This window comes from Anas acuta, chromosome 2 (assembly GCF_963932015.1).
Source record: "Anas acuta chromosome 2, bAnaAcu1.1, whole genome shotgun sequence".
NCBI lineage: Eukaryota > Metazoa > Chordata > Aves > Anseriformes > Anatidae > Anas > Anas acuta.
The window spans coordinates 131091814-131119566 of NC_088980.1; the positions used below are offsets into that span (position 1 = coordinate 131091814).

The window sequence follows — 27753 nt, forward strand, 5'->3', positions numbered from 1 at the left end:
TATACTTAGTGCTTCATGTCTTTGCTTTCCAAGTTTGGAGTTGTCTGCCAGTTCCTATATATTTTCTCCTTGAGTTTATCCACTACCTGTCATTTATATGCAAAGTAGCTGTGTCTGTACCGGTGTGCTGTCTCCACCAGCGCAGTAGGTCAATAATGAATAAAACAAGACCAGGAGTGTAGGGTTAGAGCATTGCTGAGGGTTTTGCTGGCAATTACATGAAAAGTAAAATATATCAGGAAATGCATCTTAAAAGGCAGCTGTGTAGTTCTCATATGGAAATGAGTACTCACTTTTATTAGATCAAAACATTGGTTTGAAAACAAGGAAAGGATTTTCAATGACTAACATTTTTCAGTTTAAAAAAAAAAAAAGTCCTTGCTCCAAATGCAAAACTAATAAATAATTGAAAAACTAGGTGAGAGTTACATATCTGGGCTGCTGCAGCTTTTTTCCTTTATCTTTTCAGTGTCTGGCCCTTCCTGAAAATCAGTGCGTTCTCAGTCTTTCCAGCAGTTTGTTTTGAGGTTTTGTTTTGGTATTGTATTGCCACACAGAGAAATACCTTTAAAATAACCTTCATGTGAAGAGCTGATACAATCTCACTTTTCCACTCAATGAGAAATGCCTGTATCTGTGGGATATATCAGGTGTTTTTCATGTGCAGGTCTCAGCCAGTCCTCTACACCCATCACTGAATAAATGGGAATGTTTCCACTGCTACAAAGGGAGACGCAGTAGAAGATAAATGTAAACCTAGCATAGAGCTAATTGCCACTTCTCAAAAGACAGATTGAAGCTACCAGCAAGAGGATTAACAATAACAGGAAGGCAGCTGGAAGAAATCAAGAATCCAGTTTATCACATGCAGGAGCACATGCATTTTATTACTTTTCTTTAGGCCAACCTCAGCAGGGGATGCAATGCCTAAAATCTAGCACTTGATTGGTTAATTGGTGAACAAGACACATAAGAGTTAATGGATTGCAACTCTCCACATAGTAGCTATGTGGAGAATATAAAAAACATTTGTAGCCATCTGAGAAAAATTTTCTTTTATGGCGAAACTTAGACCCCAAAACCTGATCTGTCAGCCTTTTTCTCTTATGCATGCTCTTAAACAAATATGTTTTAAAATGCAGATGATGACTTTTGGCAACTTAATCCCTACTTTAGCGCCTCAAGAACCACTCTGGTTTGTGATTTCAGATTTTTTATCTCCTTTGTTGGAAATTATCATTTTTACTATCTGCTCTGTAAGGACACTTAGTGGCACTATACAGACAATAAAATACATTTAGTCCTGCCCTATTGCAGACCTTGCAACAGGAAGATGCATTAAATCTTTTAAATGCTGAAGGAGAAGTCCATCTGTATATCCCTATGAACGTTTCCCAAAACACTGATTATACGTTATTTGTTGTTTAGAAGGCTCAGATCTTGCCAGATTAGTCTCCGAGTTTTCATTTACTTAGTTTTTCCTTCACTTACTTATATCTCTTTGCTCACTGTCTTCTTGGCTGATCTTGCCCAACTTTCCATCCTCCCAATGCTTACAAGAGAAGTTAAATTGATTATTTAACCAGTTAATTATTTATTATAAAACATTGATTATTTGACCAGTTCTAAAGGAAGTGTTAAAAATAGTGATGGACCTACCTGATCTCCCCAAATACAGCTCCTGCTCTTAGTGTAACCAGGACTTTTGTACCATCAGGACCTCCAAGGACTTGAACTTCACCTTGCTTGATGATGTACATCTCTCTGCCAATCTCTCCCTGGACACAGAAACATATAACAATCTAATTTTTTGACGTAGAATAATCTGAAAAACTTCCATTTAAATATATTTCCTTGTTCTTATACACTGTTTTGCCATTATTATAGAGAAACTAATTTTTGTCCCACTTTTTCTAGCACCGAACACAAGTGCAAGGACTGACTTTGGCAGATCTAATTGTGATGTGAGGCAATATTTGAGTAGAATTAAGACTATCCAGGCCAGCTTGAAAAATGAAGACTAGATAATAAACAAGATTATATCAGTCATTTCCATCAAGTATCCAGGTAGAAACTAAAGTAATTCAGCAGAACATTCAATAGCAGAAGTGTGAAAACCCCTGTGCTTCATGGTTTAAAAAGTTTCAGTTTTCACTCCATTAATTCTAATCTTCACTTATCTAACTTACAAGGAAAATAAGAATAAAAAATCACTCAAAACTTTGTCTACTTTGATGTAATCACTGGATGGCTTGAGATTATTAGTTCACTTATTTATCCTCCACAAGACCTCATGAGATTAAAACGCATGATATCAGTATATAGGATGAAAAGCAGGCAAACTGGAATAATAGAAGGGACATCACAAACATGATCATAACTGTCCTTACAACATCTCAGTAATGAGATGTTTTGTGCTGCTGGACTAACTGAAGAAAAACAACCATTTCATTTTAAAAGCAAAAATGCAGCAGCAACAAAGCTAGGATTCAAAATGTAGGGTTTGTACTTCCTTTCCCTTAATCTGGTTTTCAAAACCTGCATGCTGGAGCCTCTTCGGTAAGGTATGATGAGGCACACCCAGGTAGGAGGTACTCCCAGTTCTCAGGTTCCAACAGGGTTTTATTCCTTGCTAAAAAATACAGTGTTAGTGGGACTACCATGGTTGTTGGCCACATTGTAGATCTATATAAGTGAGCGTCCTCAGTGCTCTGAATCTGTCTCGAATAAAATGATACTCCCATTTTTTGTAACCCATCCTTGTTTAGAACTGCTTTTATCTGACTGCAGGATCAAGATCTAGAACCTGTTACTGTCATTTATTATACTTGCTGTGGCAGAGTCCCAGCCACAGTCCAAGATCCTCTTATGCTGTGTTTTGTGCAAGCAAATTACTCTCCCATCCTGCCTAGCAATCAGTAATTCTGTGTCCTGGTTTCAGTTAGAACAGAATTAATTTTCTTCCTAGTAGCTGGTGGAATGCTGTGTTTTGGCTTAGGATGAGAAGAGTGCTGATAACACCCCGATGCTTTAATTGTTGCAGAGCAGTGCTTATACTAAGCCAAGGACATCTCAGCCTTTTGCTCTGTCCTGCCAACGGGCAGGCTGGGGGTGCAGTAAGAACTGGGAGGGGACAGACCCAGGACAGGTGACCCAAACTAGCCAAAGGGGTATTCCATACCATCTGACGTCATGCTAAACAATATATAGGGGTGGCTAGCCGGGGGGAGGGGGCCGGACTGCTCGGGGTTAGGCTGGGCATCGGTCAGCGGGTGGTGAGCAATTGCATTGTGCATCACTTGTTTGTACATACTATTATTACTTTCATATTATCACTATTGTATCATTATTATTATTATTGTTATTATTATTTTTGTTATTATTATTTTCCTGTCTTATTAAACTGTCTTTATCTCAACTCACGGGCTTCACTTTCCATTTCTCTCCCCCGTCCCAGAGAGGGAGGGGGGAGGGTGAGCGAACGGCTGTGTGGTGTTTAGCTGCCGGCCGGGTTAAACCACGACATTCTGGGATTGGTCTTTCAAGGGACACACCTGATCCTTCAGTGCATTCACAAATAACTTCCTGCATTGTGGAACTGGTGGGACTACCTCAGCATTCAGAAAGAGGTTCACAGCATAGAATCATGGAATCACAGAATGGTTTGGGTTGGAAGGGACCTGAAAGATCAATCATCTAATTCAACTCCCCTGCACAGGCAGGGACACCTCCCACACCTTCCACCTTCCTCAGCTCCTTGAGGGAGCAGGACCTTTGTGACCAGAACTAGACCAGATCGGCTAAAGCTAAGTTAAGGAGTTCTGATAGTCTGTGCTGTGAAGTGTGGGTCACTTAAAAGAACACTAACAGCACTGTTACTTTACCCCCATGCTTTAATTACATCCAGCAGAGCCTATGAGTATGGTAACAAACCTTTGAAAATAGACTTGGGCTTATTTGGACAGAAGACAAGCTATCTACTTGTGCTGCTGTAAGACCAAGTTTGAGCTAAAATGCAAAGAGAAGACACTTCATAGCTATGGGACAGTGTGTCAGCATTCAGCTTAAGTCTGGAGATGGTTCCAGGCTCAGAGTGAAGGCAAAGCAAGATCAGATCCTGCTGTAAGGAGCAATATGGGTTATTTACATTCCTGAGTAATTCCACTCCAGTATTTCTGAATACACAAATGAAACACATGCAAAGCATCATGGATTGAGATCTGTAGGGTAGGTTTGTATGTATATATGTATAAAAAATTAAGCTTGCTCCATTTTCAATATTCAAACTTCATGATGTGTCCCTAGATAAGCCATATTTACATTAAATACTTTCCCATACTATTATAATTTTGTTTGCTAATGTAAGTAATAAAACCCATATTGTCTTGTTCTGTGTTGAAACATGAGAGCAAATTTGTTGTTATTACATAGAATACCTTAATTATTTTTATGCTATCTAATTCACTCAGGATTAATTTTATTTAAAGAATATTATTGACCTATGTCTGAACTCTTTTTTTTTTTTTTTTTTTTTTTTTCTAAAATACATATTATATTTATTGTTTGAAAGAGACAGAAATGCTCACCTTTTTGCAGACAAAGTCACCAGGTAAATACACAATGGATTTCAACCTTAGCAGCATGTCATATATCATTTGAGTATCACAGCCCTGTTAAAATTAAGTAGAATTGTTCTCTATTGATTTAGTAACACAAGTGACTATTAGTGCATACACTGGGTAGCAAGTTAATACAATAGTGATCCAGGGGTTCATAAGTGGAATGAAAAATGAAAACGTAGTAAGGGACAGCTTTTAAAAGAGAGAAATTATTGAAGGAAATGTCATTTCAGATACTTATAATATTCTCCTTGGGTTGAGCAATTTTTTAATATATATATATTTTTTTAATGGAGTGAGCTTCTGTACATCTACGACGTTCAGTGCTTTTTTCCTGTGTTTTATAGGTCTTTTAGGTGATTTTTATACTGACCCAGGGGAAAAAAAGCAGGTCAAATTCTTTTTATGATTCTATTAATTCCAAGTCTTTGGCAAATGTTGCAGAAACATTGGAACTATGTAATGTTTAAACACAGACACCCTGATTTCTTGCAACTGTCCTAAAAATGGTTAAGCTCAATGTATTTCATGACTACTTCTAAAAATGCAATGTCTCCCCATTTTTGATGTAAAATATCCAATCTTAAGTACCACATTTAAATAACCTCTCTTGAAACCTATCATGATAATGATAAGAAAGCTCCTTTGAACAAAAAGCTACTAAAAATAACATTCACTACATCAAAGCTGTGTTCCCAGAACAAATAGTAACCATGATCTCTCAGGCAGTGCTAGGCAGTAGACAGCAAGGTGATCTGTACTAAAAGCTATATTCTTCTAAATTTGGCTCTAGAGATTAGTTATACTCTAGAATCTGACAGTCTGACCATCAGCTTTAATATGTCGGTATAACAGGACTGTTTCTTAATCTCATTCACTTTTTTTTTTTTTTTTTTTTTTTAATCTCTGATTTAACACAAAAAAGGCAGGTACTTGTCTTTGTCCTGACTTGTCCCCACTGACTTAGATATTTCTTAGACTTATTTTGCCTTAAATATTAACAAATACATTCTTAAGTGTGGCAAGATGCACAAAACAAGGTTTCTGTCTCACAAATACCACACATTGCTGCATTCTTCTGTAAAGGTACTTGCTTTGAATAAGTCAACTTTATTGACAATTGCAAAGTTCACATCAATTGCAATGGCTAATTGCATTTTGGTTGGCATCTGCTCCAGTAATTCTGATTCATCTGTAACAGAAATTAAAAAAAGAAAAAAGAAAAATGAAAACCTGATTAGTGGGAAACTATAAAGGAATAATGAAAGAAAGTCTATAAGAATGAGCATTGCATAGAAAAACAACTTAGTGGAGTAATTCTAGCATTTATTAGTTCAAATGAGGAAGATGCTAATATGCTAACCAGAAGAAATTGTCTTTTAAGTTGCATATCTTGTCTAAAGATATAACCAGAACTTTACATAAAGTAATAGAAATTGTGAAGCGTTGTATTGCTTTGGGGTTTTTTGCTTTTCTAAAGGAAATGGAATACCCTCCTCTTGCTCTCTCCTATGAAATTCAGAAAAGAAGAAATGCGCATTTCAGCTTATAGCTATATCTGTACAGAACACTCTTTGAGCTTCTGTGTAACTGGAATTGGAAAGCCTTACCCAGCATTCCCTGAGAGTCCCATGTGTATTCATACCAGGTTCGAACACGATTTTGAACCACTTTTGGAATGGAGTAAGTGTTCATATAGGAGACAGTGTTGTCCATACAGGATCGGTAGTAGTTCTGTCCTGCTGTAGCTGCTCCGATTACATCTCTCATCTGCAAACATCAGTTTACAGATTACTACACATTTCAGGAAAAATAGTCATGATTTGAGTATCTTATCAATGACATTAAAAAAAAAAAAAGGATAAAACTCTTGTTTACAAAATTGCTGATTAATTATGCATTCGACTCCATGTTTTGAATAGTTCCTTCATCTGCTTTTTCAGAAACATTAAAGATAAAACTTAACTGTGTAAGAAACAGTCTATATTTTTTATTTTTAAAGGAATCATTTGTATTTTTCAGCTTGCTCTTCTGTCTTTTATTTCTGTAGTTGCATGAAAAATACAGATAATGCTTTTGTAAACATCTATAATAAAGCTACTGTGCATTTGTTGTGCCATGCAAGTCAGAAATGAAGCAAACCAGGCTAAATTTCTGTAATAACATCAGCTGGCACCAATAGAGCTAAGATCCTGACACTGTTTAAATTGAAGCTAGATCAGTCCTAAAAATCCACTTTGGGCTGAAAGTTGACCTTGAAGACTTTAGTGCAGGAACATCATTTAAAATTTCAACACAAATGTAATTTGTTTTTAGTAGAACAGCTTCACACTGCAGTGGCCAAGGATTAGTGTGCTACTGAGGTAAATTCTATTTCTTATTACAGAAAGGCAATTGATTGGAGGAATAACAATTTTTAGGCAGTTATGCTAAATTGGGAATAACTCAGTAAGTTTAAAATATTTTTGTAAACAGGAATTATAACAAAATGTAATGAAGCTGCTCGTGTATTAATAAGTTTTGATTCCACAATTGACTACCCTGGTTCCAAAAGATAATCTCGAATCTATTTGGGGAAGAGAGCTTTTATATGAATAATCAGTTTTGGGTAATTTTTGGTTTTATTTTTGGTAATACTTGTTTGTGGATGAATTTGAAATTTTATAGGAAAGAATGTTCTATGATAATTGGGTATCTCACACTTCTAAATTGTGAGAGGCATATATATTTTTTTAACTTTGGCTGAACTTTTTTTCACATTCTGAACTCATAAAGAAAAAATCACCAATATCTTTACTTTTTCATATTAATTCTCCCAGTAACAGACACGTAGAAATCAAAAGCTCTGGAATCACTTCTAAATGAATCCAACACAAGACACAGCCTGACATAAGAATCATTTTATTTTTCTGTAGGCAAGGTATTTTAAAACCTGTGGACCTAAAGCCCAAATTTAATAGTTAACAAGCTACAAGCTGGAAATAGTCCATGCTGGGTTCCATTTGTTTGGAAGTATAACTGATTTGCTGTGCGGTAGGCTTTTTTTTTTTTTTTTTTTCTCTTGCTATATGAAAATCAAGAGAAAGAGAAAATAGTCAATTTTCAAATCAACAAATATTTTGTAACTTATGGAAGATATCTCAATTCTGGTTTGACAGAAAGCTTGCGATTTGTATTCTCAGTAGTATTAAGTATGATTTATTTGATAATTTGTACATATTAATATAATTATACTTGCAATTATAACTTTCATATCAGATTTAACAGTAGAGTGTGAATGTTAAGGAACTGCCTCCTTGGCTGTGAAGAAGAAAAAAGGAATTGTACATAGATTTAAGAATTATCTGTGTCATGCAGAGACTTGGCTTTAAATCAACTTGTGTGTGAAAGGCTTACAAAACCAGGAACTGATTAAATGCATGCAGCAGTCAGAAGAGTAACTATGGATGACAATGAAAAAGAGGGACATCCATGTTGAAGGTAAACTTTTTCCTGGAACTAAACAGAACAAAATTGAATATATCAGTGCTACATTATAGTACATTGAATACAAGTAGTTATTGATTTCTTTATGTACCTGACCAATTAAGCTGGAGAAGACAAAGACACCCAAGAAAAAATTCAGCAGTTGAAAAACTATCTCAAACAGGGTTTGTGGTTCTGGAAGGCCACCGATGGTGATTAATGTACGAACTGCCCAGTAGTAACACCTCAGGTACCTGTGGATACAGACAGAATTTTTGCTATTGACTGGAGCTACTTATGTCACCTTAACAAACACTTTCTTGCCTTCACTACTTTCCCTCATGCCTGGGAAGAACTGTCCATGTGAACACCCTTCAGGCTTTTCTCAGAACTCTCCTGGTCTGGAGGGCAAATATAGCAGTTAGCAATAGTCAGTCACTAAGAGTATTTCAACATATGGCTTATATTGCCTCCTTCCCTGTATCCATTTGCTGTCTCTCTCTTCCTATGTTTAAGTGTGAGCTCTTTGGCCAAAGGCTTTTTGTTCTGTTTGTACAGTCCTTTTTGTACAGCCCTGTGCATGACTGAGCCCATTCCATTCAATCACTGTATTTCCATTAGTTGATAACACGAGTTTATAAAAACAACAAAGGACCTGTACAGAATTAATTCTTTTTTATTTTGTGAGGATAGCCATACTAACTCTATACTTATGTATATAAAGTGCCTTGGCATCTCTAATATTCTTTTTAAAATTTCATTCTAAAACCATTAGTAATGCAGTGTACCCCATTAAGTGCAGCTGCAATTAATTAGTTCTAATCATTGCCATGAATGTGCTATTGTTTCTTTCTTTTCTGAGCTAACAAATAAATGGTCCAGGAATATTTCTAAAGGCCCCCTAATCATTAGAATTTGACTTTATAAGTCTCTATACAATCAGATTTCAGCTTCTCTAATAATTAGAATTATGTTTTCCTTAATTGTACAGTGAGATTTCCTATCAACAATGACCATAGCTTCTAAAGCAATGAGGATTCATTCTATTTCTTGAATTTTATTGAGTTTGAAATAAAATAAAATTTAAAAAAGCAACAAACCCCCCAGCAACAAAACTGGAATAAATGCTTTTGGAGATGTTTCTTAGAAACAGACAGTCTAGCATATATCTTCTCATGCCTGCACTGAATTTGAGGCCAACCTGATTGGCCTGCAAACTTCAGGAGTACATTTTAGTGTGGTGGCCCCCACTTTAAATTAAATCTTTTTTATTATTATTATTATTTTTATTAAGATATGAACTCCACTCATATTAATAAATGGTTTGTGTAACAATACTACAAGAAGGTCAGTTTTGTTCAAATATAAGATAGCGAACTGACAATATCAACCACTTCCAGTGAAGAATGTTCCATTTTAAATAACTTGACAGTGTTTCCAAATCTCTTCACCTAAAATGTCAGGATTTCCCATGCAATCAATTTTTGGTTTTCACTACAAAGTCACATTTCTCTTGGTTTCAAATTAATGAAATGCAGTAGCAATGATCACTTTTACCCTGGTTTTCTGGTTTTAAACAGCCAGAACTGTCAGTTTTCATTCAGAGTCCTTAAATCAAAAATCAATTGCATATGTGTCATCCTGTCATTTTTCCTTGTTAGGGATGCAAAATGAACAGTTGGATTACACCAATACAATATTTTCACTCAGGTTCAAAAAAACCCCACCTTTGATTCACACTTGCATCAAAGTATGCATAAGTGGCAGCTTTCACTCAAGAGTTCTGTAGCTCAAAGAAAAAGCAAGAACAAGCCTCACATACCTGTTGGAGGAATTGCAGATTTAAACATAAAGTGATGTCTCTATCTTGTCTAAGAGGATTTGTCATATGAAGCATATTGATATTGTATTTGTTTGTTATGTGTGAATGCTGTAGAGCTTGAAACATGTAGAATTCATGACTATGAAAATGTAAAGAAATTAGCAGTACTTCTGTGCTTAATTACTATGGCAAATGAAACAAATTAACAAACTCCCTCACTCCCAATGACCTCAGTTGCCAAGACTGTTAAATCCACCATGATATAATCTCCATTCTGGGAGAGAATCTGTGAAGCATGAAAGCAATTCCTGAAAGGACTTTAGGGATCCTTAACATGCTTCTTTGGAGAATACAGGCTCCTGAGGTGTTTTTTTGTTTGTTTGTTTGTTTTCAGAACTGCCCATCCCTTTCTGAAGATGTAGTTAATACAGTGGTTTTTTGTTTGTTTGTTTGTTTGTTTTTTTTTGTTGTTGTTGTTGTTGTTTTTTAATTTTACTTCACAGGAAATTTTCTACAGATAAAGTCACAGTGATATTCACTGTCTCTTAGGCACAGATTTTATATTTTCTCTTTTTACTTTACTTTATTGGTTTTGTTTTAATCTGACATAAACGTTACAGTGTTGAAATATAAGGGAATGTTTTTCCTAAGAAATGAGATTGTAAATTTTGTTTATGGAAAGCCAGAAAAAAACAGACTACAGTTTCAATGGCATTAGCAGCTCTGTTTCCTACTAGCTAGAGTGTCTGGAAAACATCATTGCTTACCATATGGCTTACTAGCCTGCTATAAAATTACTGTTGGAGCAAACAACAGTTTTTGTTGTTTGAGACAAGAAAGAGATTTTCACTCTGCAGAGCATAGACTGTAAGTGTATCCTTCAGGCAATCAGACTACTAGATTTTTCCCTGAAATAAGTCCTATGTATGAAAACATTCAGAAAAAACAACACATAAAAGACACCTTGTAATGTTATGACAATAAAAATGTATTTTTGTAGTGGGTCAGACCCAATACAATTTTTATAAAAGTCCACTTCAGAATATGCTGAAGTTCCTACATGGTTTTGGTTAATACAATTAAATCAAATCTTTGTGCATATGGCTGTCAGATTTTAAGGCGGTATTCACACAGCCCGGTGAAGCTATATTTCAGGGCTGTCACATTTTTAATCTCTGATTACAACCAGCACAGGTTTGAAGTGGAATAAAGAAGAGGCTTTTATAAACAGGCATTCTAATGATGTCCTCCTTGGTACCTTTCCTTCTTGAATGACTTATTCATCAAATGACTGTGGGCGTGATGTGCTCAGAGAGTAAGGTGTAAACTACAATGATTTATATCAAAAATAAGGCTACAAGTAGCAAATCTCAAAGCATTAGGTCTGACATATGTATGGGTTGGGCTGCTGCGTTCACATGGCAAGGTTTTGGTAGTGGGGGTCTGCAGGGGTGGGCTCTGTGAGCAGAGCTCAGCAGCTGTCCCATGTCAGATAAGAGCCAGCTCCAGCCAGCTCCTGGATCTGCTGCTGGCCAGAGCTGAGCCACTAAGCAATGTTGTTTGCTCCTCTGTGAGAGCAGATTTAAGAAGGTGGGGGGGGAAATGTGCTGCACAACAGCAGCTGGGAGAGCATGAAATAAGAACCAGCCCTGCAGACCCCAAGAAGTGCAGAAGGAGGGCAGGAGGTGCTCCAGGCACAGAGCAGAAGTTCCCCTATGGCCTATGGAGAGGCCCCTGGTGGAGCAGGCTGTCCCCCTGCAGCCCACATGGAGCAGATCCCACATGGCTGCAGCCCATGGAGGAGCCCCTGGTGGAGCAGGTGGATGTGGCCTGGAGGAGGCTGCAGCCCATGGAGAGCCCTCACAGGAGCAGGCCCTGGGCCGGAGCTGCAGCCCGTGGAGAGGAGCCCACGCAGGAGCAAGGGGTTTGGGGGGAGCTGCTGCCCGTGGTACAGACCCCATGCTGGAGCAGTTTGCTCTGGGGGGATGGACCCCATGGTATGGAGCCATGTGGGAGCAGTTCTTGAAGAGCTGGGCCTGTGGGAACACTATGCAGGATCAGTTCAGGAAGGCCGGCATCCATGGGAGGGACCCTACATCAAGCAGGGGGAGAGAGTAAGGAAGAGGAACAGGAGGTAATAAGTAACATTATGCTGTCTGTTTTTCCCATGATGATAACTGGTGAGTGATCTCCCTGTCCTTATCTCATCCCTTCCATTGTGCCCTTTCCATTGTATTTTCTCCCGCTTTCCCTTTGAGAAGGAGGAGTGTGAGAGTGGCTGTGGAGTTCGGCTGCCCATCATGGTGAGACCACCACAGCTGTGTATTCAGTTTGTTTGGAGGCACAAAACTGCCTCTGTAGCAAGCTCTGTGGGTGTGACACATCAGACCTATTTGGAAGTACAGCATATAGGTGATATGCACATACGCAACGTCTTTAAAGATATGCCATTCTTACTGCATATTGGTCGTTGTAAACCAATGAAGTTGAATTGTTCTAGACTCACACAGTGATCATTTTCTGGGATTTCCAAATATCCACTACGTCTGTACCCAGAGCAGGAAGGCAGCAAGCCATAGAGAAAATTCATTAGGATACAAATGGATGTTTTGATTAGTAAATATGCTAGAGAATTTTGCAGCCTACTTGTAGACGGCTTGCAAACAGCAGAAAAGATATACCATGAGATAAGTGGAACAATTTTTTTGCCCAACTTTATTGTTGAACTGGGGGGCTGCATGAGAATTTTAGCTCCTTAGGTTTACTTTCCCTTATAGGCAGTGAGATGGATACTTCCAGGGGACAATTCAAAACCATGACACTAGGTTCCTGCCTTTAATCACTTTCTAGAGGATTTGTCCATTTTCTCAAGGAATTAAACCAACCTCTTACTTACGTAGTTAAACTAGACTGAAAATAAACACATATGGTTCAAATTGTTCACTTAGCTAGAATTAAGAGACCTTCTCAATATCCTGCTGCTCTGGTCACATAAGCTCTGTGCTATGTTTTTGCATCTGTGATGCTACCCTCCTGCATTAGGAGGGACTGAGGTCTATCTACATAATTATGGGAAATTCATCAAGAGCAGTTTTAATGCTGGGAACACCTTGGGTGGATAATTTTTTTTTTTTTTTTTTGGACTGGTGCTAACATTTCAGAGTCTGGATACAGACTGGAAAAGAATACATTTAACAGAAGTTTGGAAGAATTCCTGCTTTGATAATTTGACTTGTGGTTTGAATGCCGTGCTACAGCTGTTATAAATTGGACCTCACTAGTTTGTATTCTTGCTCAGGAATACGTATAATCAAACTGATGAGGGAAACTCTTGCCTGTGTGTTCTTTTTAGCCTGGGAAAGGGAAAAACATGATCCTAAAGTGTTGACATTTTTAAGAACTGGGTTTGGACATCACTAGCAATATTTTATGGACACAGCAGGGATTCTACATAAAACCTTAATGCCATTAAATCAATGCCAGTTCACTTGCTTTGAGTCAGTGTAATTGGAGACTGCTACAGTTTTGTTTCATATGTCAAAATGCTGTCTGACTTTTTTTAATTAGTTAAGAAGCCATGTTTGTTTTATCTTCTTTCTGAACACATTCCCATTCTAGATGAGAACAATATTTTACTTCAAATATCTGCCCCTCTCACTGCTGTGTGAAAGGAAATTATTGCTCTACCATAATATATACTTCAGTTCTGGTCACTTATTCTGATATATTTTTCTCAGATTGGAAAACAGGAACAACCAAGAACAAAGAAAAATATATACCTTGAAGTATATTTTCTGGCATGTTTAATTTCAAACTGCATCTCCAATAATAACTGTTGTTCATACTATGACTCTCTGTCAAAAATTTCCAAATATTTGACAAATAGGTATGTCTTGCCTTAGTCTTTGATTTGATGACTATCCTATACAAAAGCCATTTACTGTTAGAAGGATAACAGGTTATACTTTATGAGATGCAGCTCAACTTGGGATACTGCTTGAGTTTCCATGTACCTGGGATTTTATATAGTATAAATTAAGTAGAAGCAAAAGAATAATTGCATGCTAATGTCAGATGAGGTAGATTAATGGATTAAAGAAGCATACATGAATATATTCTTACGTGTGTTTTATTTCAACATCTCAGTGTAATGACTTAAGTTATCAGTTTATTATTACTGTTAATAATAAATTCTGCCATAAATCCCATTTGATACTAGTGTGACATTGTTTTCAAAATTTTTTTGCTTCTTCACAGAAAAGGGACCACAAAACATTAAAAAACATGACCATTGCCTCTGGGCACAACTGTATTGTCTGTGGTCAAGCCAGAAAATAATTTCTACCAATTTTTTGCATGAATGCAAAGTAAAATAATTTTGAATTTTGCCTGTGAAAAACAGGAAGACTTTTTTTTTTTTTTTTTTTTTTCGGGCTCTTTATTCTCAGAACCTTCAGGTGCTTAGTCTTAGTTAACTTGTTTTTTAATTACAAGACAAGTATTCCCAAGAATAACATTAACTGAAATTGCTATAAAGGAAATTCATTATGCATTTTTCTTGACAGATTTCTAGAATACTTGATCCTGTGAAGAAATACCTGTGTATAAGTTTACTTACATAAGTGGTCCCACTGAGCTCCATGAGTCTGCTTGCATGTCTGGTTATAAGATTCCAGCTGCGTATTTTAGTGGTGTGTGAAAGCTTCAGCCATGTTATTTTATTTTATTTTTTGAGAGAGAACCTTAGCTATTTAAAATCAATGCTACTTTACACGAAGTGTGTTTTACTCTAAAGGTTATTTTCTTACCCTTCAAAACAGTGATTTCACATCAAACTTCTGAAGTCTGACAAAATTACAAAAAAGAAGAGCACATCTCCAAACTATTAAAAGAGAAGCATGAAAAGTTGTTTAAAGGGTGTTTTATCTTAGCAGCAGTATGCACTTTTGCAAATAACACAGTTAATGAACAAATTATGTTTCTGGGGCTTTAACTATTTTGTGGTCTTTGAAAAAATGTAAATTTTTTCATACATCTACATAATAGATATGTTTTTATATAACTACACCCAGAATATATGACTGCTTGTTTTCTGTTGCTTCCTCTCCCTCATCTTAATGATGGCATTTCTGTCATAAGGAGTTTGTGAGAAGTGTGCCAATATCCACTCCTTCCTATTGGGGACACCCCTTGGCACCTGGTTAAGGTCTTTTCCAAAAATCAGAGATCTTTTTCCAGAGATCAGAGATCTTTTCCAAAGATCAGAGAAAGTCAGTAGATTTTTTTTTTAGACCAATCACAATGGTGCTAAGTGGGAATAAAATGTTGCATTTTAATGACAGTGCTGTGTGGCAGAAAAAGATTGGTGCCTCTGATTCCTTTGAGGTATTGTTCTGTCATCCTTCTAACAGTTCCCATGTGCATAAGTAATCAGTGAGTTTAATTTATCTTTGTTGCTTTCTAAATGTTTAATTAAGTTAGTGCTTAGTACTGACTCATAAGCCTATAAAAGCTAAAAGTACTAAAACAATTATTCACTGCACCTGCCCTCCCCAAATATGTGCTAGTAATGAAAGCTGCTAATCAACAGTCATGGTTCTAAAAGTTAGCTATCCAAGCTAACAGCTATGCACTTGTAAAGTAGGGCATAACCTGCAAACAAAGTCATGGGAAAGGGAGAGGATGAAGGGAGGAGCAAAATCAACGAAAACTAATTGTGAGAGAAAAGGACTTACATGTTTCCTTGGCCATCGTACACCCATCTAGTGCTGCCAAGTCCTTCATAGTCTGAAGCCCAATAATACAAGCATGCATTAATGTGCAAGATAAACAGCAAGTATCCAGTTGTTCGAATGACCCTATAAAAGTCAACAGATTCCAAATTGCAGATGACTAAATTCCTGTTAAAAATGTATATTTTTCCCTCCTTTTAATATGGCACCCTTTGCTTTTTGTGTCAATAATGTATATACTAAGCATACACTAAGTAGCTCCCCACCTGTATTGACTGAAAAAAAATAGCTGGCCAAAAAAGCTTGTCTCTGATGTTTGTCCAAGGTCAAATAAATATCTTTCCTTGAGTATTTGACACAGGAGTATTTTTTAAATTATGATGTCCTGAGTACTTCAAAATCCACCTCTTTTACTGGCTATGAATATATACAGAAATACGAAGCTATATTAATGAGGCTAGAGGGTACAAAATTATGTGTTTGTCAAATGCCGTTCAAGATAGGCTCTGAACCAGTGAACTAAAGCCAAGGAACGTCGGAGGTCAGAAATGAAATGCTTTGCAAGAGCTTTGCTGGGAAGCCTACAGTAGATCTGCTAAATAGTGTGATTTAGTGGCTACAGCAGGAGTTATATCATTCCTAATCCTGGTTCTTATGCTTATGGCCAGTTCTTCAAAGAACACTGGTGATGAACTACTTACGAACTGAGCGGCTTCCTGTTTAATACAGTAATGATCTCATTGTATATCCTCTGTTCAGTGCATGGGGATCAAAAGGAAGATCTCCTGGATTTAGCTCTCTGTTCAAACATTCATGTATCCAAAGGATAAATAAGGAGGAAAGTATAGGACTTGCCTAAACACAGGGAGGCTGTTCCATAATGGCTACATCTGCTACAGCCAGAACGCAATGCATTTCACAGTGCATAGTAACTGAGAGGGTGGTTATATTTTAATGGTGGTTATAATTTAATGAGGTCTAATTAACTTGGATCTATAAATTAAGCTAATGGGAGATAATGTTTCTGTGGTTGCTTCTGTATTGTTCTCCTTTGCTTGTTCTTCAGGTGCCGTTGCATGACCTCTTTGCAACTCCATGCCACTGAGCCATCCCCTTACTTGCACTGTTTCTGGCAACCGAATATCACTTCTCCGGTGAAATGTTGGTGCACTTCCAGGACAGCTCTGTTTAGAGTTGCGAGATGTTGAGAACAGCAGATAGCTGATGTGAGATAGTACTATTGCAAAACTGACCATGCTGGGACTTGGGTACTTGTTTGAATCCATGCAGGTGGACTCTTGAGACCACAGTAAAGGTTCTGGAAGCACTTGCTACAATATATGTTGGCATATATATATAGGCATGCACCTAGAGAAATATATGCCTTTTTATGGCATCTGCCATAATGGTGCAGTAACTTTTTCTAGCTCTATTCCTACAAAAGCAAACAGGTGAATTTGAGAAGTGAATCCATCCAGGCCCACTGTGAAACTGAAAAGCAGTTTCTTCACCTTGTGGAAGTTTAGAGAAGCCTGATTTTGTACCAACAAGACTTAAAAAAGCATAACAAAGAAAGAAAACTCCTCAGTAAGTAAAAGGAGAGGGTAACATATAAATAAGCTTTTAGAAGGACAGAATCTCATAAATACTTTAGTAGAACTTTCAGACTTCTAAGGTCTTTTATTTCTCAGGTATCTGAAAACATGAAACATCATGTTTCAACCTCCTTTTTGAATTTCTAAATCACATAAAATATCTCATTTGCAATGTACGAATACAAAGACTACCATTTAAGTGCAATACTCTCTGAAATAAGTTGGTAATCGTATTTTAATAAGATGGTATTTATGATGCAGCAGTACACAGGAAACAGATTTTGCCCCCGGACTGGGACAGGGAAAGAAATCTGTTGGTGTAAGAACTGAACAGGATAAATTAAGGCTGTTGACAATGTTTGTCAGTAAATGGCAATAATGGTAATAGAGTAGATAGGCTGATCAGGTCCTAGATGCAGCAGTGACTGCTGAGGGACCTATGAAATTTGCCATACCCATGTCCATGGGCTGCCTGAGTTGGAACCAAAATTCTTTTAGTGAATACAGAAGGTGGGAACACAGTGCAGTAGATATCAATTATAATCACTATTTGAGAGCCGTAAAGAGTTGATTCTCATTCCAAGTTTAGTCAATGTAGTGGAGGATCAAGTTTCTGTATATGCCAGGTTCATGGTGAGAGCATGTTTGAAGAAAAATGTTGATATAGGCTCAAGCTCATAACTTTTATAAAGTACAAATAAACAGCTACTGAGGATTTGGCACTGCTAGGAACCTAAAGAAGCTGTTCTTTAGCTCTTTCACTGAAGAAACTTCTTTCTGATCTGATCAGTTAAATTTTGACAGAAGCCTCAGTGTGGTGAATATTTTGCATGAAAGTAGCCTTTGCACTCAAGCAGACCAGCTGAACTGAACAGGGCTTCGTAGATGAATAAAGCTTTACATTTATTATTTTAATGAGTACAATAAAGACAAAGAGATATTAAAAAAGATCTTAATTTGAACAGTTAAAATCTACCATACTGTGCCGACAAATATATACTGTCCAGTGCTTCACTGACAACTTACGACATTGAATGAAAGGCATTCTGTGCCAAGCTGTGCATTCTACAAGGATTTAATAAGCACATACCTGTAGATGTATGCTTTGTCCAGAATAGCTTCCAAACGATCATTAAACTCAAAGAATGTGTTATGCTGAATGGAAAATAAGTGAAAGTCATCCAATCATTATCTTTCACCACACATTTTTCTAGTAATACTGTTATTAGTTCACAAACACATTTTGAAAATAATGGATTTTTCAGCAGTCTGAGTTTCTTTAAACATTTATCTAAAGGTGAACTGCAAAGATAAAAATTGAGTAAAACATTGTTTTGGGTGTTGAGTGTCCATTAATCTGATTACAGAGATAACCTTGCTGTTTAGGTCACACTGATGTAGATAATTGACTTCTACTTTTTTTTTTTCTGAAATTCCAGTAACTATTCAGTAAGTGCTCATATGTATCAACAACCACATATGCAATTACATAGTAATAATTGCTGCTGTATCCAATTCCTCCTGTTAATAATTTCTAGTTCACTTTTAGCCCTAAGTCAAATCGTGGTTTGTTCAGCCCAGAGCAGAGCAGGCTGAGGGGAAGCCTCATGGCGGCCTGCAGCTCCCTCACGAGGGGAGCAGAGGGGCAGGCGCTGAGCTCTGCTCTCTGGGGACAGCGACAGGATCCGAGGGGACGGCATGGAGCTGGGACAGGGGAGGGTCAGGATGGGGGTTAGGGAAAGGTTCTGCACCCAGAGGGTGGTCAGGCACTGGGACAGGCTCCCTAGGGAAGTGGGCATGGCACTGAACCTGCCAGAGTTCAAGAAGCATTTGGACAATGCTCTAAGACACATGATCTGATTTTTGGGTGATTCTCTGTGGACCCAGGAGTTGGACTTGATGATCCTTGTGGGCCCCTTCCAACTTGAGATATTCTATGATTCTATGATAATATTCCCACATACATTTTTGTTGTTGTTCAGTACACATCTGTTTGACTAATACCAGGTAAAGTTTAACTTTTTATTCTTTCATACTGTTTTGGTTCTGATTTATGGAATTATGAAGTTTTGTTGAAGACTGAAGTGAAGAGCACCCTCATTTAATTCTTAGAGTTCTTGTTGCTTCTTCCAACTTTAAATGAAAGCCATTTCTTTGTCAACATGCTGCTCCATATTAAGTGCAGTTTCATAAATGGTTTGTAAGTTGAAAAGACGTTCACCTGGTTATACGTGACTATCATTAATTGTTTTGGTTGTGCAGACACAGTATTTTGATGGTGATTCACACAGAGGTAGTTTTACAAAAGAAGAGAGAGAAGAATAATATGGCTCTGAGGTAGCATTTAACCATTAAACTGGTCAAAGGAATACTACCATAGTAGTATTCCTTTAGTAGTCAAAGGAATACTACCAGAGCCTACCATATAGCACAGAGAGTTCAGAGAGAGACTGTGCTCATGTGTAGAGAACATATTGAGGCCTGTTAGGTATTGTGAAATAAAGGGAGAGGGATATTGTCTAACCACATATCAGCCCCTCCACTGCATGTCTTTGGACTCAACAGAAGTGGGTTCATGTTTGTTAAATGTGCTGTGTACAGCTTATGTTGTCATTAAAATTTCCACCTTTGCTTATAAGCACCTGACATTACCAACAGCAGGAGAAAATACATTGGCATTAATTAGTGATCTTAAATGAATATTTTTGATGTTTGAAAACTAAACAGTTTATTTAAGATTAAGCTAATTTAAATAATGGAAACAAACCTTTATTAATCCCAAAACAGCTTTTTTATTATAAGAAAGCTACAAGAAAAATAAGAGAATAATGGCTTCAGTTGGCTAGACAATATTTTTTTTTTTTTTGCTGTTTATATACTGATGTAGCTTAGATTCAGAAGATTCCATAAGATATTTTTCATTTTCTCAGCTCCATATTCCTAAGTATTATAAACATATTTTCACTGGGATTTAGAAGCATTTATGTGTGGTTTGCCATCTATTGCTAACACAGATCTTACCTTTAGCATTCTATTTGCTCTAAATGCTGGGTTAAATCCAAAGAAGATATATAAAACTTCAAATGGCAATACTGATATCACATCAAGCTGTTGAAGAGCAGAGAGAGAGATTTCAAAATAATCATAATGCATTTACTTGCTGTCAAAAACCTACTTAGATTGAATCATGATTGAGTATAAAATTGAACAGTCAGCATGCAATGCCCATAACTTCCAAAGTACTAGCAGGCAAGATTATCTCTGAAAACACCAAGAGCTTTGCTTTGCCCTACTTTTAAGTCCGTTGTGTCTGATATTTTCTTCTGTTTCATAGGGATTATTAACAGTATCTCAGATATTTGACTATTAATACATTCTGTTATTTCAATTATGATTCTGACAAGATTTAAATGGTAGGCATGTGGCTGGTAAATGGGGGTGCAAAAAGCACTTCATAGGCACTTCTACAGCTTTTAAGGTCAGGCTGCCTAAAGCAATCTGGGGGATCACAGTGAATTAGACTCCTTGATTGCAACTGGCAAAATTCATGTGTTTCATACAAAAGATTCATCAATGAATCATAGGAACTTAAAAATATATATGTATAGATGTTGGTTATTGTTATATGTGGATGCTTCTACTTCCCATATCAACAATTGTATGATAACTTATCTGCTTACTCTATTCTTTCCACTAACACTGTGCAAAGAAGGAATGCTGTGGGAAACTTGGCTTTGCCTAAAGATTTGTGTCTTGAGATGCTTTCCTCTGTTACTGATAACATTTGGGAATACGAGAGAAACATGGAACTGCGGGCTTCATCTCACTGTAATCAGAAATTTCTCTGCCCTGAGAGATGCAACTCACTTTGGCAGCAACACTGCCCTTTAATTCCATGCAAGGAAGATACAGTTAATACCAGAACTCTGTGAAAAAAGGAAACCAAGCCAAAAGCTTGATTGAGGACAAACAGCCTTCTATGGCTTCTCTCCCTCTCTCAGACACATGTCTAAGAGGAGGCAAAGATTAGTCAGAAGTGCTTTAATACCAGTAACTGTTAATTGGTACTTAAATCATTTGACTAATTCCCAGTTTATGTCTACATCTTGCATGTAGTGAGAACACTCACCTTCCATTGGTTTCCGTAGAAATCAAGAGCACTAAACATATTTCAAGAGTGAACCTAAAATAAAACTGTACATATCCATTTCATTCATTTGAGTTTAGTTTGACTCCCTTCGGCTAATTTTGCTCTAAAGTGTTTATTTGGGATTTATATCCTGAAAGCACTTTTGGATAGCTTACCTTCAGGCATATAGATAGTGCAATCTACCAATCACTGAGACAAATTTTAGCTCTGAAACAAGACAGGTGCAAAAGTATATACAGAAGAGAGAGCAAAAAATGTATTTTCAGAGATGCAGGCTCAGTGTCACAGAACTGCATGTGTATCAGGAATTCAACAGACTACCTTCCCTCTGCTGGTAAATCCAATATTTTGGGAAAACAAACAAACAAACAAACAAAAACCACAACAATTATTCTAAAAAAAAATATAATTTTTTTCTTTTGATTTTAGAAAGCACTATGGGCATCAAAAACGTTGCTTCAAGTTTTTATTTGCTTATGCGAGCAATGGCATATTCACTAACATTAGGTACTTCACAGAGTTCACTGAATAGAGTTATCATCTAGTTAAAACTTTTAATTGTGTCTAATGAACCCCTGGCAAACTATGCTGTTGTCTTTCAGTTTGTATGGGGATGACCTTGCACAAATTCATCCAAAATCAGAATTTTATTAATTTTATTTTTTTTTTCAATTATTATTATTTAGTATTATTTAGAATTGCATTTATAATTATTATGTTTTAGAAGCTACAGTGTGACACTAGTAACACAGGACCTACTTACCCGAAACTTCATAGAGCTGTGGTAGAATTTCTTCATTTCCACTTTGTCTGACTACAGTGAGGATGAAAGGAGAAAAAGGGATAGTCAAGAACAGCATGCAAAGAATGAGCTCTGATAATAAGGATGATAGCATTTATATTAACAGTGGTTTAAAAGTATGAATGGTGAAATATCTGTAGGAAGAAGTAGTATTTTTATTAGACCAATTTACCTTAGACCATATTTTATTAGACCTGCTTGAAAAAATCAGGTCCAGGGTTTATCTGTTTTTTATCCAAGTCGAGCTATTGGTCTAACAAAATATGCTATATTTTCATACAAACCTTCCCTCTCGAGGTCTTGGTACTGGCTGATCCTTGACCTAACACCCTTCAATTTGGGAGCCAAATGCTCCTTTTGACTTTAATGGTTCCAACAGAATGTTTCTGGTGGTGCTGTACAAAACTAACTCCTTGAAAGCTGGCATTAACTTGCTAACATTATTAGCATAATAATAATCAACGCTGCATTCATTAGTAATGATTAGCTATTTATTTTTAAATTGCTCTCCATAGGAACTGATGCTAGAACCTTAATAAGAAAGGCTAATCACAAGTATCTAAAGAAATGTATCTATTATTATACTTACTGAATTTATAGCAGGGACACTTTAAAAATAGCCTTAAAATCTTAAGGACTTTTCACTATTATCATTTTAAGCATTAAACTCAATGCAAGAGATCAGGTGGTAGATGATTTCTTCACCCACTAAAATCTTTGAATTGTACAAACAGTTTCAAGGGAAATAAAAGGTAAGCTTCCTACATTAAATTTTTAACCTTGTTCATAAAACTTGAGTTTTCTAGGATTTCAGCAAGATTACCGTTTTTTTTTTTTTGACTGGCTAGGCATAGAAAAATACATTACACTGCACTGCATTTAATATCTATCCAAACTATATTTACACAGTTCTATCTGAGATTCCTCTGTAAAGGTATTAGTAATATCTTGGATGTGTAAAATTCTACATAAAAGCACTGAACTAAAGCTAGTTCCAAATTACATTTGAGGATATATAATTTTGAATTTTCAGTCTGTTGGGCACAATAATGTCACGCTGAAGTTACCTAAACTCTTTTTTTTTTTTTTCACATTAGGTTTTCTTCTCTAAGAACTTAAAGAGTCAAAAGCAGGGAAGATTTTAAAGAAAAGGGCATGTTCTATATGTCCTTTTCATATGTTAAGGGCAAGACTTTACCTTTTTACAGGCACTTGCTTACAGTTTTATTTTGTGCTGTTCTCTAAAAATATAACATAAAACAGTAGCAAAAAGCAAAATTGTATATATATACACATTATGTGTATATATATATACACACACACACTATATATATATATCATATATATCATATATATATATATATATATATATATATGACAGAATCACAGAATTGTCTAGGTTGGAAGAGACCTCAAGATCATCAAGTCCAACCTCTGACCTAACACTAACAAGTGCTCCACTAAACCATATCACTATGTTCAACATCTAAATGTCTTTTAAAGACCTCCAGGGATGGTGACTCCACCACTTCCCTGGGCAGCCCATTCCAATGCCTCACAACCCTCTCAGTAAAGAAGTTCTTCCTAATATCCAACCTAAAACACACCTGGCACAACTTTAGCCCATTTCCCCTCGTCCTGTCACCAGGCACATGGGAGAATAGACCAACCCCCACCTTGCTACAGCAATATATATATATATGTACATATATATATATACAGCCCCAGGAAAAACAAACTAACAAAAAAACAAAAAACACAAAACACCACTAACAAAGAACAAACAAAGGAAAACACACACACAAATAAAATGTTTCTTAAAATTTAAATTGAAATTTGAAAATTTCAAAATTGAAATTTTGAAATTACTGGGATTTGTTCTGATTTAGGCAAAAAATTATAACCTCACAATCTGTAACAAAGTGCTTATATTCTGTCCATACGTAGCAGAATGTGCACTGTCTTCAACTATGATTCCTGCACAATGTGAATGGAAAGTGGAAAGTTTCACACAAACATACAAATGCATACATACACATATGAGTACATAGTCATATAATCACTGGTTCCAGGGAAGCTGCACCAATTTACTCCTGGTAAGAAAGAGTTTTATGCCTGTTCTGGCTGCTTGTATCTGTTGTTTTCTAACCTGCTTTTCTCTTTTTAGTTTTTTTTGTACGTAGAATTCACTTGTCCAGAATGTAGGCAATAGATATGTTTCCTTCTTCCAAAACAGGATAATAGTAGGTCAATGAAGAAGAATATAGGTATACTTTGATAAATAAAATGTTGTGTAGATTTGACATAGTAGGATATGTGTATCAGCAATTTCTATAAACACATACCCACTATTTGTGGAAATCGTACTTCCAACACTTACTATTATATCTCCACCTTTTAAAAATTGCACTCGGGGCTGGAAAACCAGCAGGTCACACAGGTAGCAGATATCACAGATGATGTCTATGGCAACCCAATATATCGTATTACTTGGGGTTTGATATGGAAAGACAAAGCGAAGGGGGATAAACCAGCAATTCCAGTTATAGGCCAGTGTCACAAGCATGAGCCATGCTACATAACGTCGATCTGAAAGACAAAATAATGAATTTCCAGGCATGAAATTAAAATCTTTTTTCATTCTTTTAGATATACTTATTCTAGTGCGGCCTCTGGGAACCTTTCTTCCCAGAGCAACCTCTCATTCTCCCTTTTTCAGTAACACAATCTCATAAAAGTCACACAGGTTGAAAATAGGAATCACGCAATGAATAAGCAAAAGGGAAAAAGAAAAGTTTATGAAAGCATACAGGATTTAACGTATCTGAAAAAGCTCAAAATGTTTTGTTGATGCATAGTGTAACTGACAGAATAATTATTTTGCCTTAATGAATGGGAAAAATTCTCGATCAAGAGTCATCAGGTTTAATTGTGGTTGTTTTATATATCAGCTTCATGACACTTAACAAAATCACACTGTCATAGTCTTCCTACTGTTGTCAGTTTTCATGGCTTTTTCCTGTTTGGAATGTAAGTTCTTGAGGGCTGGATCTATGTATCCCTCTGAACTGTAAACAGGAACGTGGATCTTGCTGTGACTTGTAGTTATCATATACTACTGAGTCACTTCAGCATGCCTTTACTCCATTCTATTGCACAGTTTTAATTTACCTGTGTATGAGTCTATGCTGTCTGGTAGTTGTAGATAGGTCATGTATTTTTTCAGTGGTGGTTTTTTGAATTTACAGCAGAGCATATCACAGTAGTGATCCTCCTCTGGCTTTGCTTCTGCTTCCTCTTTCTTTTCTTCCTTTTTTTCATCTTTTGGTGGGGGCGGAGGCTTCTTTTTTGATGGTGCTAGTGAAAATAGAATATCACAACAAGTGACCTTTTAACAGTCGTTTAATTACTACACCCTCTATTAACATATACAAGAACTTCATTGTATTAAAAACTCTTCTAAAATCATTTGGGAGTGACTAAAGCTACAATTCATTACACTATTGAGTGTATTAAAAAACAGGTTGGAATTAAATAACCGCTGATATAATCATGCACACCTGCTATCACAAACAGGGCACTTCATGTTAAAGAGTGCAATATATGTTACTGTATTTCCTTGGTGCCCACAACCAATGCCATAAAACACTGATAAGAAAAAAAAAGGTAATTCATAATTCATCATTCATTAATTCACCTGGGCTTTTCTCTGAACATGATTGTTGCAACTAATGCATAGTTAGGATGGAGATAAGAAAAGATGTCTGTGCCATGGGCTGATCACTCCCCTCACCTAAGATCCGATATGCAAGATGCAGTAGGTGAAACTAATGGGAAGCCTATGGTTTTCTACATTTATATGCTTATGAAGCCTTTGAGCCCTGTTCTTCCATCTTTATCTTGGATAACTTTTTGTCCCATTAATTCTGGTGGCTTTACCTCTGAATAGGATACACAGTCTTAGCAGCAAATTGATGAAATGGAACTATGGTAATTTGAGAAATGATTGTAAGTTTTACAAATAGGACAAAAGAGGTAAATGAGCAAAGTATTATTAAAAAAAAAAAAAAAGGAATTACTTTATTAGCTGGTACAGTTTATAAGATGTCAAGCTCTGTTTTTTTCTATTTTATTAAAAAATGGCTAAACACTAAACAGCTTCTCTAAATGGCAGAATATCAAATCACCACACTCAATTCTTTGTGAAAAAGAAATGAAGTAAAACTTTCCTATAAAGAGTAACAACATTGTATTTGTTTGATGTTTCATATTTTATCAAAAGTCAATATTTAATGAATTTCAGATGAGTTTGCTCTACTTGAAACACACACATAGAGTCCTCAGTGTGTCTGGAAGTTTGCTGCCATGGCTAAAATTTTATTTACTTTTACATAGCAGATCTAATCTCAGATTGACCTATATTTACTTGTAAGATAGATATGTTTCCTCATATGTTTCAGATTCATCCCAATGAATAAAGGTATCTAGGATTTAATTTAAAGTATCTAAAACTGCTTGACAGACATGTTTCTAGACTTGATTGCCCAAGATTTTCCCCATAGATGTTTCAGTGATGGGGTTTAAAGGGATTTTGTACCTAAGGACCAGGCTTACTGTAAACTATTACAGGTGGCTTGACTCCAGTGGGCACAAAGTGATTCATTTCAATGGGTAAACATGTGAAGTTTTCTATACTTACCAAAAAATGTTATCACAGCATTTTCTTTTCCCACAAAATAATCTTCATCTTTAAACTCAACTGATACACAGCTATTTCATATATTCTAGAGTCACTTACAAGCTGTAGGACTGCCTTCAGGGGAGGACAGCACAGGGTCTTTCAGCTTTTCCTTATAGACTGTGGCCCTTTCCCGCATTTTTCTGACAATCTCTTGAAGCTGGGCATCAGCATACTCATTTGTTTGGAATCCTTGAGGTGTTGTCTTCTGTGTGCTAATTAAAACAAAAGGAGATGTTGATGTAGTGGAAAGCTATGGAAGAAACAGTGCTAATTCTACAATATAAGCAGAATTCAAACATTAAGACTGGATCTTTATTGGCCACAATGTTTATTCATATCATTTAATTCACTGTAAGTGGACACATGAGGTAACTGCTGTTGCTTCCAGCTTGTGTCAATCGATATTGCTGGCTGAATTCAGGAATCTACATTATATTTCAGGCAGAGGAGGTCAGGGTGCACCATGCTCTGTATAGCCTTCTACAGGAATGGCTTCCCACCACTACTTTTCACCAAGTTCTGCTTTGACTATGTAAGGCCTAGAGCTTATCCTACATATTCGCTAAGATACAAAGCATGTTCTTCCCATCTGTGAAGTAAAAAGAAGTCATTATTATGTGGTAATATCCAGATGTTGACAGGATGTAACTGAGTTATATTAAAAAGACGCATATGGTGGTCCAGGTGGAGAGATTATGTTTACTTCATGCTCGTAATCTTTGGAAAACTGATTTCATCTACGATTTTTTATGTGTTTTAGCTACTAGGAAATAATAAAAAAATACATACTTTTTACCTAGTGGGAACAAACCAGTGGTGTTCTTGCT

General features: G+C 36.5%; 1 protein-coding gene across 1 annotated transcript in view; it reads right to left on the reverse strand.

Moving 5' to 3' along the window:
- CNGB3 (cyclic nucleotide gated channel subunit beta 3) overlaps positions 1-27753 on the reverse strand; it is a 64921-nt gene that overhangs the window by 9298 nt on the left and 27870 nt on the right. Inside the window, exons 5-16 of the mRNA XM_068672219.1 lie at positions 26984-27138; positions 25357-25542; positions 24566-24774; positions 22147-22197; positions 20255-20341; positions 18324-18388; positions 15642-15764; positions 8197-8338; positions 6230-6389; positions 5714-5811; positions 4587-4670; positions 1660-1778 (exon numbers count right to left, since the gene is read on the reverse strand). Of these exons, the coding sequence (XP_068528320.1) occupies positions 1660-1778; positions 4587-4670; positions 5714-5811; positions 6230-6389; positions 8197-8338; positions 15642-15764; positions 18324-18388; positions 20255-20341; positions 22147-22197; positions 24566-24774; positions 25357-25542; positions 26984-27138 (1479 nt within the window). The remainder of the gene's footprint in view (positions 1-1659; positions 1779-4586; positions 4671-5713; positions 5812-6229; positions 6390-8196; positions 8339-15641; positions 15765-18323; positions 18389-20254; positions 20342-22146; positions 22198-24565; positions 24775-25356; positions 25543-26983; positions 27139-27753) is intronic.